The 15431-nt window shown below is 32.3% G+C and overlaps 1 protein-coding gene across 1 annotated transcript; it reads right to left on the bottom strand.

Annotated features, from left to right (window-relative positions):
- Positions 1 to 3695: 3695 nt before the first annotated feature.
- On the bottom strand, positions 3696 to 14321 carry LOC134697057 (carbonyl reductase [NADPH] 1-like). Its single transcript, XM_063559075.1, has 8 exons — positions 14064 to 14321; positions 13161 to 13242; positions 11131 to 11309; positions 7243 to 7355; positions 5859 to 5987; positions 5337 to 5478; positions 4814 to 4877; positions 3696 to 4007 (listed from the first exon to the last, which is right to left on the bottom strand). The coding sequence occupies exons 1-8, from the start codon at positions 14082 to 14084 to the stop codon at positions 3910 to 3912; spliced, it is 828 nt and encodes a 275-aa protein (XP_063415145.1). The 5' UTR covers positions 14085 to 14321; the 3' UTR covers positions 3696 to 3909.
- Between the last annotated feature and the right edge of the window lie 1110 nt (positions 14322 to 15431).

The following is a 15431-nucleotide window of genomic DNA, read 5'->3' as shown; positions in this document are numbered from 1 at the left end:
TTAAGCAACATAAAACACATGCAAACAGTTCTAAACAAGTCAAGTTATAATACTAATAATATATAAGTGTATAGACGTTTGACCCGAGGCATTCAAGTGGACCTCATTTTCGTAACTCAAATTGAGATAGAAATGGGGCATATGTCAAAGAGACAACACCCCCGCACAAAGAGCAGAAATAAAAAAAGGCCACCAATGAGTCTTCAACGCAGCAAGCCTTGAAAACACCGCACTCGGAGCTGCCCCCTGAATAAAATTGTGTACTTAGTACTTATGTATTTTAAAGCCCCCAACATTAGAAAAAATAAATATCTGTAATGGGATCATAAATAGTTTTGAGTTTAGAGTTTGACTCAAGCTGGTTGAAATAAGAATATAATGGCTTTTTAACATTGCATCTAGTAGGTGATTTCTAATATTACTATTTTTATGGCGAAGAAAAAAGGCTAGCGTTTCTCTTCCTCTAAAATTTTCCAACTTTTACACACTAGTTGTTCTCTTGGAATTTTCTTATATCGACCTATTTAGGGGACGACCATTTGATATTCTGGGGGGGGGGGGGGGGGGGGGGGGGCAGGAGGATTTGTTTTTGATCGGTTATTTATTTTTGTTAACTGAGAGGACATATTATTCATTTTCTGCACTATTGAAGCAAGATTTTTCATTTTTATTAAAGCAAGGGACTGATTATTTATTTTTTACCACTATATTTATGATATTCGAAAACATACAATTTTTTTTAAATATTTGTTAATTAAGAATAATTACATATAGGAAGATGTGGTGTGAGTGCCAATGAGACAACTCTCCATCCAAAAAAACATTTAAAAAGGTAAACCATTAATACATGTATAGTCAAGTCATTGTGTACCATTTACTCAGAATACTAGAAGATCATTATCCCCTTCAGAAATTTTAAGATTCAAGATTTCATTCATAACCTCAGTCACATACTTGTGTACAAGAGGACAATATATACAAACATTTTAAGATAGTACATATAAGCGAGAAAGGACAAACGAAACACAAATACATAGTAATAAGTATATTACAAAAGACAATTGGTATAATTAGATTAAGTATTTCTTAATTTTCTTAATGAACTGAATCATTTATATTCCCAAGCAATATACACATATTGCATACATACATAGTATTAACATGATTAAAGTTAATTTAGTTTGGTTTTACCTAGCCTCTTTCCAAAGTATTGTCAAACATATCTCGCCGAGCGGAGCGAGGCAAAACATTTTTTGAAGGGTTTTGGAACCGCTGAAGGCCCAATAAGCTATAGACCTGCTGAGTTATTTATTTTCAAAACATTGCAAGTCAGGTAATTTATTTTCAAACTACCACAGAACAAACCATTTATTTTTGTGATTATCAAGGCCGAGTTATTTATTTTCAAAATCCTCCTGGCCCCCCCCCCCCCCCCCCCCCAGAATATCAAATGGTCGTCCCCTTAAATTACCGGTATTTAAATTTCCAAGTAATGGTCACTTATGCGGAATTTTCTTAAAAGTTGACCACTGTTAGATATTTTGTTTAAAGTTGAAGACTTTTACTTAATTCATTTTAAATTGCGCAAGAAGGAATTTTGTTAAACGTTGAAGACTATCTTTTTAGATTGCGCAAGTAGGATATTTGTTAAAAGTTGACGACTATTATTTTCTTTTTAGATTTTGCAAGTAGTACTTTCTACTTAGTCAGACCTCTTCAGCGTGCATACTTGCACACGAGACCATCACCAATATCCTCCATTGTTGCCACTCTTGTACCTTTGTTTCATGGTTGTCTTTACGTAAAACATTACAAATCCATTTCCATCGACTGCATTTATATCTCGTTGTGATGTTCAATAATTTGCAGATGATTTTTGAACAAACCAACCTGTCAAATGCTCGGCTCCTTCTTGTTCCTTGCCATTATTTACTTGCCAATTCCATGGTCCTGGCTGATGCTTGTACCAAGATAAGTAAAATCTTCAACTTCTTCAATAATTTCTCCTTTTCGTGTTATGTGAGATTTCGTAGATTTGTCATTTATATGCTCACTACCTTCATATTTCTTGTATTAATCTTAAGTTTAAGGGATTTGTTCGTATGTTTTACTGCATGCTTCACAACTGTCACCGCTAAAAGAGAGGATTCAAAACTGACAAATCATGTTTAGGCCCGCACAATAACTTATGTGTCTGTCCAAAGTCGGGATTTTGTATGTTAGTGGTTGTCGTTATTATTGGGAACTTTTAATTTTTAACTATGCGGTATATGTTTTGCTCAGTGTTGAAGACAGTGCAGTATCAGGTATAATTGCATACTTCATCGTCTGTTGGACGCTGGTCGATAGCTAACTAATTAATTGATATTCCTACCTCATCTCCTTATTTCTATAAGAACACATTAATAGATAACAACTTTTGCTGTGCGAAGATAATCGACAGTAAGTCTTTGTCGCTATTTTGATATTTTGTTGGTTATAACGAAATATACTCTGGTATATATACGACATGTACTACTAGGTGAAGGATTGTTTTTTTCTAATAATATCCCAATAAGCCATACTGACAACCAATAAATATGTTTATAACTGGTCACTGGTGTCTTTTCAAAGTAAATCAATCTATATATATGAAGAGGGGGGGGGGGGGGGCAAAGGGTTAACATCACCTCGATTTTAGCAAAAACTGTTAACAACAATTGCAAAAATACCCATAACGGTTTACACAGTGGGTTGAAAACAGTTAAAAGTTTAAATTTATCTAAGATATCTGTTTTTAAAAAAATACCATGAAAAGGCCAAAACAGGTTAACATAAAAAGGTATCCCCCCTCTTTCATATATATCTGCCCTGCTTATCCCAATAGGAAGATTTTGGTCTCATTGCTGGAAAGAGGATATCTAATACCCCCATCTAGTAGGTTTGTGCATGTTTATAATACAACAACATATTTGCTCATGTTTGAAGTCAAGAGAACCCAGCTTCATTGAAAGTAAAAATACCCTAGCAGATATCGGACGAAATAAAAAAAACCAAAAACAACTGAAGATGACATCCATATATTCAACACTGAAGTCGAATGACTACAGTTGACTTACCGACAAGACCTTTTATGGATGTAACGATCAAACTTCCAAAATTCTAAGCTATGCAGGGATATATGAAATCACTTGGGCAACAAATAGTTTTGATATCTTTTAAACAGCAGTCAGATTTGCCAATTGTCCCGGAGTTTGTCACTGTGTTAATTACGTGGTTACCAAAAGTATCATTCTAAGGATAGGCAAAATACATCTATGGTCACTTTGCGTGAGGGAGTTGACGCCTTTGTTCTTCATAATATCTAAATTAATTTATCAACGATAAGTTACATGTATCAATTGTAAGAATTCCCAAACATTGACTACTTAGCTGACGGTCCTCTTAGAAACTATAGCATTCCATTAGGCTCAACCACTGTATTAATCATACTGCTGTTTGATTAATACAGTGGTTGAACATTAAAATAATGGTATACCCACTCTATACAATAGGGCGCTTGAATACCTCAATAAATCATGTCCACTCCCGCACTACGTTGGTGCATGTAAGAACATCGATATGAGCCATCATAAATTGTGAAAACTCGAGACTTCTATTATTCAAGGCACAAAACTATATAGTTTTTCATCTTATAATAAAACAGAATTGCAAGGGATGGAAAGTAAAGTTTTATTGTAAAAAAAACAATTATACAAAAATTGCGGTTTTCCATGTATAAAGTAGTCAAATATAAAAAAAAAAATAAGATCGTAATAACCTTTCAAAACTGAGGCTGCCAGTTATCACAAAATCATAAAAATATCTTTCAACTGCGGCTACTATAACCTATCTTTGTCATGAATTAATTCACTATATCTTATCAAATCGTCATCCCCATTTTTTTATGGTTCTATCAGACACGAAGTCCCCTTTCGGGCTTGTTGTTCCAAGTGGAAGCATCGCTACATACACGGGTGTATCTGCTCCTGTTAAAATAAAGTTAGAAACATATTCATAATACTGTAAATTTTGAATTTGCATATTGACATTATTGTTATTGTTATTTGCATTTTAATTTCCAGAGCCACAAACACTTTTTTAAATGTAATAAAATATGTGGAAGGCAAATGGCATGACCACAATAAAAATGGCGTTTAAATAATTATTTCGTTTTGAAAAAAAAATCGTTTATTTGTTATTGTTAATAAAATGTATCTTCCCAGTTTGGAAAGGTATACACACTTCAGTCAGTAATTGTCAAAATATGCATATACTTCTTTTTGTTTTAGTCTTTCATGTTGTGGAGATTACACATCTTGACTTGTTTCCGATTAATTCATGCCGAAAATATTAACCACCGAATTAAGACTATTTACTGGATTTGATAAAACATAAGGAACACGACGGGTGCCACATGTGGAACAGCATCTGCTTACTCTTCCGGAGCACCTGAGATCACCCCCAGTTTTTGATGGGGATCGTGTTGCTTAATCTTTAGGTTTATATCTTGTGTCATTGTTTGTCTCTTTATCATTATCACTTTTAGCCATGGAGTTGTCAGTTCGTTTTCGATTTATGAGTTTGACTGTCCCTCTGGTTTCTATCGTCCAATTTTGTGGAATCGAAATGTTTGAAAAGACTCCATAGCAATATCATGATGAGCTGTGTGTTGCCCGAGATCTAGATGGCTCCTGACTATTTGTGGTTAGGTTTTTAAAAGAGTAAACATAATAAATTGCAGCTTATGATAAACACATGTATATAGAGAAAGACAAATAGATAGTTTAATTACCTTGTTCCACTGTTTTTGTTCCTTTGTGTGATGACATATCAGTATCAACATATCCAGGGTCACACTGAAAATAGGAAAAATATTTTAATATGAAAATATAATTTGTAGAATAATTTGGCTAGCTTAATTCGTGTCTTAAATACAATTTTTTTTTTTTTTTGGGGGGGGGGGGGTATGTTCAAAATCATGTATTATTGTGGAGTTATTTTGATATGTGTAAGGGATCCATTGGTTTTTATGCAATAATCGAATTGCCTGAGCCAAAGCGATTCCTTTAAAACATAAACGAATCAAAAGTCAAATATATGTAGTTTTATATCACTCATATGTGATTTGTAACTAATTATTTTACAATCATGTTGCATAGACTAAGGCTAAAAGAATAGAAGAAACTTCAATTTTCGAAAAAATCACATGAAATTCATCATTTTAAAAGTAGGTGAATCAGAAACAGGACCAAACATGTAGACAATAGCTTATAATTGACACTCTTGGCCAGTTGAATTACATAGCATTTACTTACTGCATTCACAACAATATCCTCTCTAGGGTCAGAGTTCAATTCTCTCTGCTGTATGAAGCTCATCACGGTTACACCGACCTTTGACATGCCATATGATGAGTCAGCAAATCCTTGTTTTTGATGACTCCCAGTTTGTGCAGCACTGAAATAGAGTTTTACTGACTACATAAACAATAAGTGCAACTATTTTCGTTATAATTTTTTGCTCTATTATAGCTATATAATTAATTGATCTATTATATCTTTATGCTATGTAATTTCTAAATTTTCAGCTGAATTCCACCTTCCACCTTAGGCATAGCAAGCTAATCATTGCAAGTAACGCATTTTTGTTGCTGAACATTTTATCAAAATAGAATGTTTTACAATAAAATGATAAAAGTTTTTTGTAAATCAAAGATTCAAATTATAGAAATTTTGAGAAACATTTAAGTTTCAAATCAATGTTGCCCAACACTTTAACTGCTCCTTTTCTCCACTATGCACGTAGTCTACAGTCTAAATGTACTATTGTTAACTTACTCAATGAATTGTTGCATAAGGCTTTCCAGTTGATCCATAGTTAAGCTAGGGTTCGTAAACTTTTCTTGGATTTCTTTGCTACATTTGGATATTGTCATCTGTGATACGAAACTAGACACATTTGATACTCTGCAAATAAAATGAAAATGCTTGAGTTTTTAAAGAGGGGGACATGGGGTGTTCATTTCCTAAATCACGCTTTCATTCGTGTTTTTTCCATCTACTATAACTTCCCACTTTTTTTCATTCTTTTCTCAGATCCCACTCCCCCCCCCCCTAAATCTCACAGTTTTTACTCCATATCCATATCGAATTGTCACCACTTACTCCCAATATCTCCCATTCCAGCCGCCTGCATCCCCTCTGCAAATTAGCACATGTAGATTTTACCTGCCGTCTGCGTAAAAGAGTACATTTTGTTATACAAATACCAAAATCAACAACAAAAATAAATAGTACTAGAACACACCCGTGATATCGCGGGGCCGTGACTGGATTAAAAAAGTATATAACTATGCGCAAGCCTTATTTTAGTATTAGTATTGTCATCTGATAAAGTCATGCCGATAATAAGATACACAGTTTTCTCTGCTTTCAAATCTTTTTGTTTGAACCCGTCGAACTGGAACTAATCAATTATTGGTAATATTATTTTTTTGGAAAACAAAAGGTCCTAGAACGGAGCATTTTTTAATCAACAGCTTAGTTATAAATAAAGTTGAATTCTTTGATTCGCTGTTTTACGTCTTGCCCGCTAACAAATTGAAAACTGTACCTATACGCCTTATTTTTAATCCAGATTTTTAGTTTTCGTATTGTTATCTTAGAATGTCTTACTGATTTAAAATACTACAAAAGGTAAAAATTTAGTAGTGTCAACCCTGTGATTATGACCCGTGTATATAGCATAGTAATCCTGAATACACCGTTTGGAGGTGCGCCTGTCAGATGTGGAAGGTACATATAAGGTAATAGGTAACAGGTAAATATACTATTGGTATTGGTATCGGACTCGACCCGGAACTTCTTAATTATTGGCAATATTAATTAGGTGGAAAACAAAAGGGACTGGAATGGTGTAATTTTTAATCTACACCTTTGTACTATATTAGTTATATATAAAGTTGAATTCTTTGATTCGTCGTTTTTGAGTGATGACGGCTGACAAATTGGACCTCGTAATTTTAGTATTATAGATGTGTTTTATCAAAAGAGTTGAATGCATCACAACATTATTAATTTACCCTTTTAAAGAAAATAAGTCATTTTCTATTGTTTTCCAACAAAATCCTTTTATAAGTACATTTTTGGTTATCATTGAGATATGTTAAAAAACCTGAATGAGTATTAACCAGTAATCAACCTCAATTAGAAGACGACTTACCTCGCATGTGGTCTCAGTAGAGGGAAGAGTGTGTTACACACATTCAGGGTACCAGTAAAGTTTGTACCACACGACACTCTTGCTTGTTCACCGAATGATTCTGTAGCGGATTGCTACAATATAAAAAATAAAACGGGTATGGTTAAAATGCATCATCCTGAACCTCCATCAAATATCTGTCACTGGACGTAAAGCACCACTCCTCCAAATAATAAAATTCCATGATTACTTTTTTACAATTATTAGTTCAGGATCTTTTTTAGGTTAATTAAAATTTAACTTCTTTTTATGCAAGACTGTAGGGGTTTGATTTCTTGGTGTAATATGGGATTTGGTTTTTTAAAGAATGAATAATGATAGGCAAAACGTGCAAAATAAAGGAAAAGAAAAAGAGAAAATAGAATGAAAAATGAAAACTATTAAAACAAAACTATAGAAAAAAATAACAAATAGTCGGCTGTGTCACGAAGTCAGTATTAAATGGTTAATTAAATACTTTAATTATGTAATAACAAATTCAAGAAAGATTCTAAAGTTCAAATGTTCGAATGTTCACAAACTTTCTTTAAAGTTGAATTGTTCGTCCGTTCAATATCTCACACGGACACGCGACCGTACATGTATAGTGGTATAACTGTTCAGTCCTGGAGTACGTTCGGATATTAATTGCATGAGTTCCAGCCTACCCACAAGGGGGGAGACCTTGGCGGAATCTATCTGTACGAATCTTTTTTACCAATCTGTCCAATCTGCCGTTTGAGTCCTAAACTGGATCTTAAATAGTCCAGTGGTTCATAAACACGGTCCATAGCTGTAAGCCGGTACGTAGTAGTCTGGATGTTGATTAATACAAACTGTGGTTAATTTTCAAACTATGCAATTAACCCCTGAAGGATACTTGTTATTTCACAGTAGACATGGTCATTTATTGGCTGCAGGAAATTTATAATATTTGCACAGATGGTTATTAAGTGTCTAAAGGGTACATGTAGTTGTTTTGGTTTCGAAATTGTAAATTATGTAACTTTAAAGATCTTGGAGATGAGCATCATTATATTATGATGTGCACAGAGATGTCAATGAAAAGAAACGAATATATTGATAAAAATATGTAAATCGTCCAAATACAATTCAATCTTATTAAAATAAGTTCTCATCACTTGCTCCTCGATTTTAATAAGATTGATTATAATTATGTTTAAAAAAATTATGAATTTAAACATAAAATCTAAATTGAAAAAGCTGTGTACAAATGGTGTACTTTCATTAGATTTATAAATTCCCATGTGTGCCCTCCTGGCTAAATACTATCAGTATAATTGTAAATAGTGTACATATTTTGCTCTGTGTATTCATGTATTTATGTCTGCGTTATTGATGTCATGTAGTGCCTATATACCATTGTAATTGCAATTGTGTGACAGAATAAAGATATATATATATATGAGACAATATCTGAAAAAGTCTACTTTCCATGTCCCCCACTTCACCAGCAATTATTTTTTTATTCAACCATCTTTTTTGAAAATTTTAAGTTTCAGTATAAACTAAATTATATAATGCACCAACTCCTGCCAATTTAACACTCATTATTGTATTTCTTCCAATAAAATATTGTAATTTAAATGTTCAACCCCCCCTAAAATCATGTTGTCCCCTGTGTATTTTTGAAAACTAAATCATTCAAATAATATTTTAATTAATTCAACAGGCGTCCGATTCTCACATATATGATATATTATATAATAAACTTGCCCCTAATTTGTCTTTTTATATTATAACTAGAGCATGTAATAAAATTTTGCAAATTTTAATTCAAAAAAAAATTGTCCCCAGGGGTGATTTCCCTCCTGTTACCACTAGGTTTTTTTTACCTGTGGAAACGTTTACAAGACCAAGAGTTATTTTCCCATTATGTATTTTAAAGAGCATCATTTCCTGAATGCATTAGTACAAAGAAATAGATGGAAAGGCGGCCAGGTTTGAAAATTCAAGCCCATCCAAGGTACGAATTTATAGAAAAATACTTAATGGTGTTCTATCCTGTTATAGCCTTTTCTTACACTTTCTGAGAATAATTTTATGTATGCACAACAACATTAGTTGTGTTTTTATATCATCTTTTTAAATGTTATATGTCACAGGAATTCGAAATACACTTACATTTAATGAGTTAAAAAAGGACAAAAACTATCGCGTAATTCCTTTCTGTCATGTTACCTGATAAAAAGTAACAGCATAACCATCATCAGTAACAGGAAGGATGCTAAAGACAATTTCACTAAAGAATCGAAAAGTTTATCTACTATATGCCAACCATTTCATTTAATTTATGTTATCACCACCTTATCCAATAAATTTCAAAATAATACACAGTATATTGAATAAAAAAATAGAGTTTTTCCCTTTGATAACAGCAGAGAACAGTGTGCAATTCTAGTATAGTAGATAGTAACAGCAAGGAATTTATTTTAGAATTTTTCATTACCTAGGCAGATTTTTCATCTTGCAAATACAGTTTCAAAGGACAAATGACATTGTTTGCTGTTATCTTCCAATTGTGACCAATCTAAAATGATGTATTTTTCTTAAACTTTAAAATAAAGCAGAAAAATCCTTTCTGTTACCAACTCTGTCCTGTTACCGTTGTCCTGTTAGTTACTTAAGTTCTTTCATGTTACCGACATATCTGACTATATTTAAGTATATTCCTAAACCTTTTGTATTGCAAATGCTAAAATCTATAATTGGCATTTGATAAACTATTGCAGGATATACTAGTAAACCACAAATAGTGTCTTAAACTTATTTCTTATTCCCATTAGAAACTTTTTAAAATTGGTTCACTTTGGAAACAGGAAAGAACTGGATTTTTTTTGTACCATTTTTAAAATAGCCATTGCTTCCTTATTTAACAATTGTTTGAATTACAGACAACAGTTCCTAGATCCACAATGTGTGTTCTTCGATTCGTGCTATTAAAATACCGGGTCTAAAGATCATTTTCTTTTGTTTTTTCTAATTGCCAAAAAATCGACTTTTTCAGATATTGTCTCATATATATATATATATATATATAACTCGTCTAAACATCAACCCAACAATGTTAGATCTGTAAATTTGCTTTCGCAAATTTTTGGTTCTTCCCTCGCCGGGATTCGAACCCATGCTACTGTGATATCGTGACACCAAATCGCCTGCACTGCAGCCGTCCCGCTAGACCACACGACCACCTGGGCTCTCAAAAAAAGAGCTTTCGGTGGGCATATGTTACCTTTCCACGTCAGTTATATATATATAGGTTATGCTGTATTTAATTACTTCTTGATACTTAATGTTAATGTTATGAAACATAATTGTGTTACAGCTGCTAAAATATAAAGAACGGGGAAAAATGGGCAAATCAAAAAAAGAATATAAAAGTAAAGGACCCCTTCCAGACACATATATATATGTGGCACAACATCCTGTCCACAAGTTAACAAATTTTTTTCTTTCTGTGACGTATTAAATTTATATCAAAATCCATTTTGTTACATCTTGTGATCAATTTTATTTGGCAATCGCCAATGGCAGTCAGCAGGGTTAAAGAACATCAGTTGTTCGACCTGTTAGTCAAATGCGTTTTGTTTAAATATACTTTTTCACTCTTTTGGTCTTTTGGAAAATGTTGTTTGTGCTGTTTTTAGACCCTTCTACAACGAAATTTGTTTGACATGCACACATATAAAAATTGCGGTTTTTATCCAACGCAGTCATAGGTTTGAACGTAGTTTTCAATTTACACTCGTATATATATATATATATATATATATATATTGTTCTTACAAATTAAAGTGCATACCCGTTTTTCAGTGTTGAAAAAAATAAAATATACAATGTCTTTACCTTGAATGCAATACCAGCATTGTTTACAAGAACATCAATTCCACCATATTGTTCCTTGACAAAGTCCCTAAGCTTGTTAATGGAAGCTTGGTCATCAAGGTCTAATTGGTGATATTTAGGTGATAGTCCTTGTTTCTGCAGCTCTGCAACAGCAGCCTTACATCTCTCTTCACTTCGTCCTTCAAAAATGAGAACATTGTTTACATCAATCTTATGCCACACACTTTACTTGCCCGAAAAGGGACTATTCTATGAATTGAAATGGTTGTCGTTAAATGGCTAAGGCCCGAATAACTTCTATAAAAAATTATGTAGCAAATATCTGCTTTTAAATATCTGGTTTACCTTTTTATAAATTGTTATTTGGATGGAGAGTTGTCTTATTGGCACTCACACCAAATCTTCCAATATCCATGATATCTATTTTAAAAATTATCTGACAATTTCGTCCAAGGTGATATTTTTGTTAATTGTTTTAGCTGATACATGTAAGTTGTGATTTTATCTTTCTCGAACTGTAGTAAACAGTACTTTTTAATATTGAAGTCAGAAAGGCAACAACAACTATTAAAAAAGTCCACTCTTATGTTTCTGCTCCAAAGTTGTTGAAAATTCACATTGTAAAATTTCAACAAAATAAGTGAAATCTAATATTAGTTTTGTACCTTGTATAAATAATAAATATGGAAGTACTTAAGGTGGTATGGGAGTCTAAAATAAAAATGATAGAATTTGTTTATACTTTGTCAAAATGTAGTATCTATTGATACATTTCCAAAAATATTATAAAAGTGATAGGTCACCGTGCATTTTCTCAAGCTACAGGTTGTGACAAAATGTCAAATTTTGTATGGATTACACAGGAAAAAACAACATTTTGTGAATAGAAAGTAAACAAAATGATAGAATTGTAAAATAAATTAGGAAAAGATTGCTTTCATACAATGCTTTGAGAATATCCGGCTAAAAGACAAAAAAGGAAAATTTCATGAAGAGTCCTTCAGAAAATGCACTGTTTTAGAGTTACCTCCCCTTAAATTGCAAATTTGAAAATATTAAAAAAACAACCAAAAATAATATACACTTGTAAAAATATTAATATTTATAAGTTATATTCTTATAAATTGGTTCTTTTAAATGAAAATTCACATTAAAAATCTGCATTCCTGCATCAAATTTTGCTAACTTGATAGAAAATATGGACCTTGGAGTCTCTGTTTTTTACAATCCAAGATGGCGAAAGACACCCATACCACCTTAATGCCAATAAAACATTGCATAGCAATCAAATGAATTCACACCACTGAAATAAACAGTAAATGAGTCGTAAAAATAATCAACACAAACAGATTCCACCGTTTACAATATTATAGTGAGTTTGACGTTGCAAAGCATACGTTAACAAGCAGAGTAGTCAATGACATCATTATCATCCAATGAAAAATAAGCATGAAAAAGTACGGGAAAGATGATTATGAAACTATTCACCGGGGCAATAGTCATTGAAACTATTGACTGGCAAATGGGTCTGTGGAATAAAATAGCACAACTATTTCATTACTTTTTATATAGAAAAAACATACTGAGGTATAATAATAATAATAATTAAGCCATGAATTCCATAAAAATATAAAGTCAATGGAGTGTTGCTGTTGTCATTCTTGGATCAGCCAGGTTACAGTTGTCACGAATATAGAACTACAGTGACTTTGTACATGATATATTTGGATAAAATAAAATCCACTAAATAATAAATTGTTTTAGTATATTTGTCATTTCAAGAACATGTATAGCTGACTATGTGGTATGATATGGCTTTTAATCATTATTATCCACGGTACGGTGACCTAATACAATAGTGAAGAGTTTACTCATATCAAATCTTCATATTTCTTTAAAAGCAGATGTATCATGCATGGAACTTCTGTGCACATTTAATACATATATATTTTGAGTAAAAACTTGTATCGTTGCGTTGCATGTTCATTGAATTTTACCGACCCTTAACTGATCAAATTGTGATTGCTTACCTGTTAAGAGAACATCACCATCAAACTGTTTACATAACGCCTGAACTATAGCATAACCTATCCCTTTGTTGGCTCCGGTCACCTATTTGGACAAAAATAAACTCTGATCTTACACTGTTTAGTCGGACGGTCCCATGGGTGGTTGAAGACAGAACAACTCATTTTGCACTCCCCCTTTTTCCAAAAAATCTGTTATTTTTTTGTTTTGATATCAATTTCCTCCTTCATTTTCTGTGTTTTTACTTACATAAATATACATTTTTGAACTAAAACAACATGTGTTTGATATCTACTACCAATTGCTAGTCTACTATCCACAGCGGTTATTGATAGCAGTAGAAAAAAGGGAGCGACATACTGCTCTGCCCCAATGTCAAGTATATTTTTTACATTATACTAAAAAAAATATCCTTTTTCAGACTTACATTTTAATTTATGGTTAAAAATTATGTTAAACTATAATATCATTGATAAATTATCTTTCTTCTAGCCAATAACAGTCATTTATCTTTTGCAGCTATAAATTATAAAAATTAAATGCTGATTATAAAAAGTTTAAACATTTTTAATAGCTAATCTATTATAAATTATCATTGATGAGTTTTATACTAGCCTACCAATTTGGGACATTTTCAATACATCTCCTATAACTTTTTTATTCGTCCATTATCATTAAAAAGACTACTCGACCTCTAAAATTAGTTGGTCAATTGGAACTTTACTTGCCCGAAAAGGGACTATTCTATAAATTTAAATGGTTGTCGTTAAATGACTAAAAGGCCCGAATAACTTCTATAAAAAAAATATGTAGCAAACATCTGCTTTTTTAATCCCCACTAACATAACATAAATAAAAAAATTAACAATAATAATAGACTATTATAATAGTATGCAAAGACTTACAATTGCTACTCTTTTTGTCATGATTTTTGGATGAGCGAGGAACTATACTGTTTTTAGTTTAAAGTTGTTAAATTTACACAACATATACTACATAAAGTTATATATATAGGTCATGTTCTAGAGTTTAAGCCCAAGGCTAATATTCCGTTGAATAAACTGTCCATTTAACAACAAGCTAATTCATCAAAAAGTCCTAAGAATGTTGATTGGTCTTTATTATTGACATTTTCAATAACTTCCGGTCAGAGTACAGGTAAAATTGAGACAGAGGGGTCGTATCAAAAGGTGATATAACAACAGCATTTGGCTATTTACGAAACATATTCATGGGGTGCACGAATCTGATCATGGGTACATCACTACATGTGACTAAAAATCTGTCAATTTCTATTTGTTCCATATGTTGTTACCTGGATAACTGTATATGGCAAAAAAGATTAGAAACCAAGGAATCTGATAATACCAAAGATGGGAGAAATAATTCTTCCATGTTTTTTTATTTGAACATTTTTTCCAAAAAAATGTCTAAATTTCGAACCGGAAATGTTACATTCCACCACCTTAGATTTTTAGAAGGCGCTGTATTAAACATGTTTGTGAATAATGAACAGTGCTTTATAAAAATGAATAAAACTGACACATGAATTGCCATTTCTTGCACTACAGTCATATTCTATCATTTAGTTCAGTCAGAATATATCGTCAAAAAAACTAATCATGTTCATAACAGCGGTGTCCAATAAAACGTTGGAAGAAAATGTCAAAATTATCTTAATGTTTACATTCTTAATTAGAGCTACAACTAAAAAAATCATTGTTAATCTAATATTATCGAGCAAGCAGTTGAATTAAGCACGTAGTCTAAAAAGAACAACTATCATTGACCACATTGTCAATCAGGTTTTCGAGGTGTCCAGTTGTTATGAACGTAAAAATACGTAATAAATCCGTTGTTAGCCATTCAATGTTCTCCCCCAAAATATGGAATGGAACATGCCAGTACACACAAGGTAATGACATAGTTATCAAATTGATGTAACTACACACAGAGATGTGACCACCTACACAACGTTGGTGTCCGTCCATAGAATGCGTAGTTATGAACGCAAGAAAAGAAAGAGTAGCTAGTTTTAATGAATTTTCAAGATTCTTGTGAACAGTATCAGTGTCAAATGAACTTTTTATAAAAGTATAGTAACTATTAAATAAATGTAATGTAATTAACAGTGTTATAGTCTTTGCAGTTTGGAAAAAATCAGTTTTTTATACCGACTTGGCGGAAAGGGTCATGGTTTCCATAGTTTTGAACAAGACATATTTTAAAATTTAAACTTGAAATGAAACTTGTTCAACATTGAAACCGAAAAT

Source organism: Mytilus trossulus, chromosome 14 (genome assembly GCF_036588685.1).
Source record: "Mytilus trossulus isolate FHL-02 chromosome 14, PNRI_Mtr1.1.1.hap1, whole genome shotgun sequence".
Classification (NCBI taxonomy): Eukaryota; Metazoa; Mollusca; class Bivalvia; order Mytilida; family Mytilidae; genus Mytilus; species Mytilus trossulus.
Note: the sequence above shows the minus strand (reverse complement) of the source record. Positions and strands in the feature narration are given on the sequence as shown.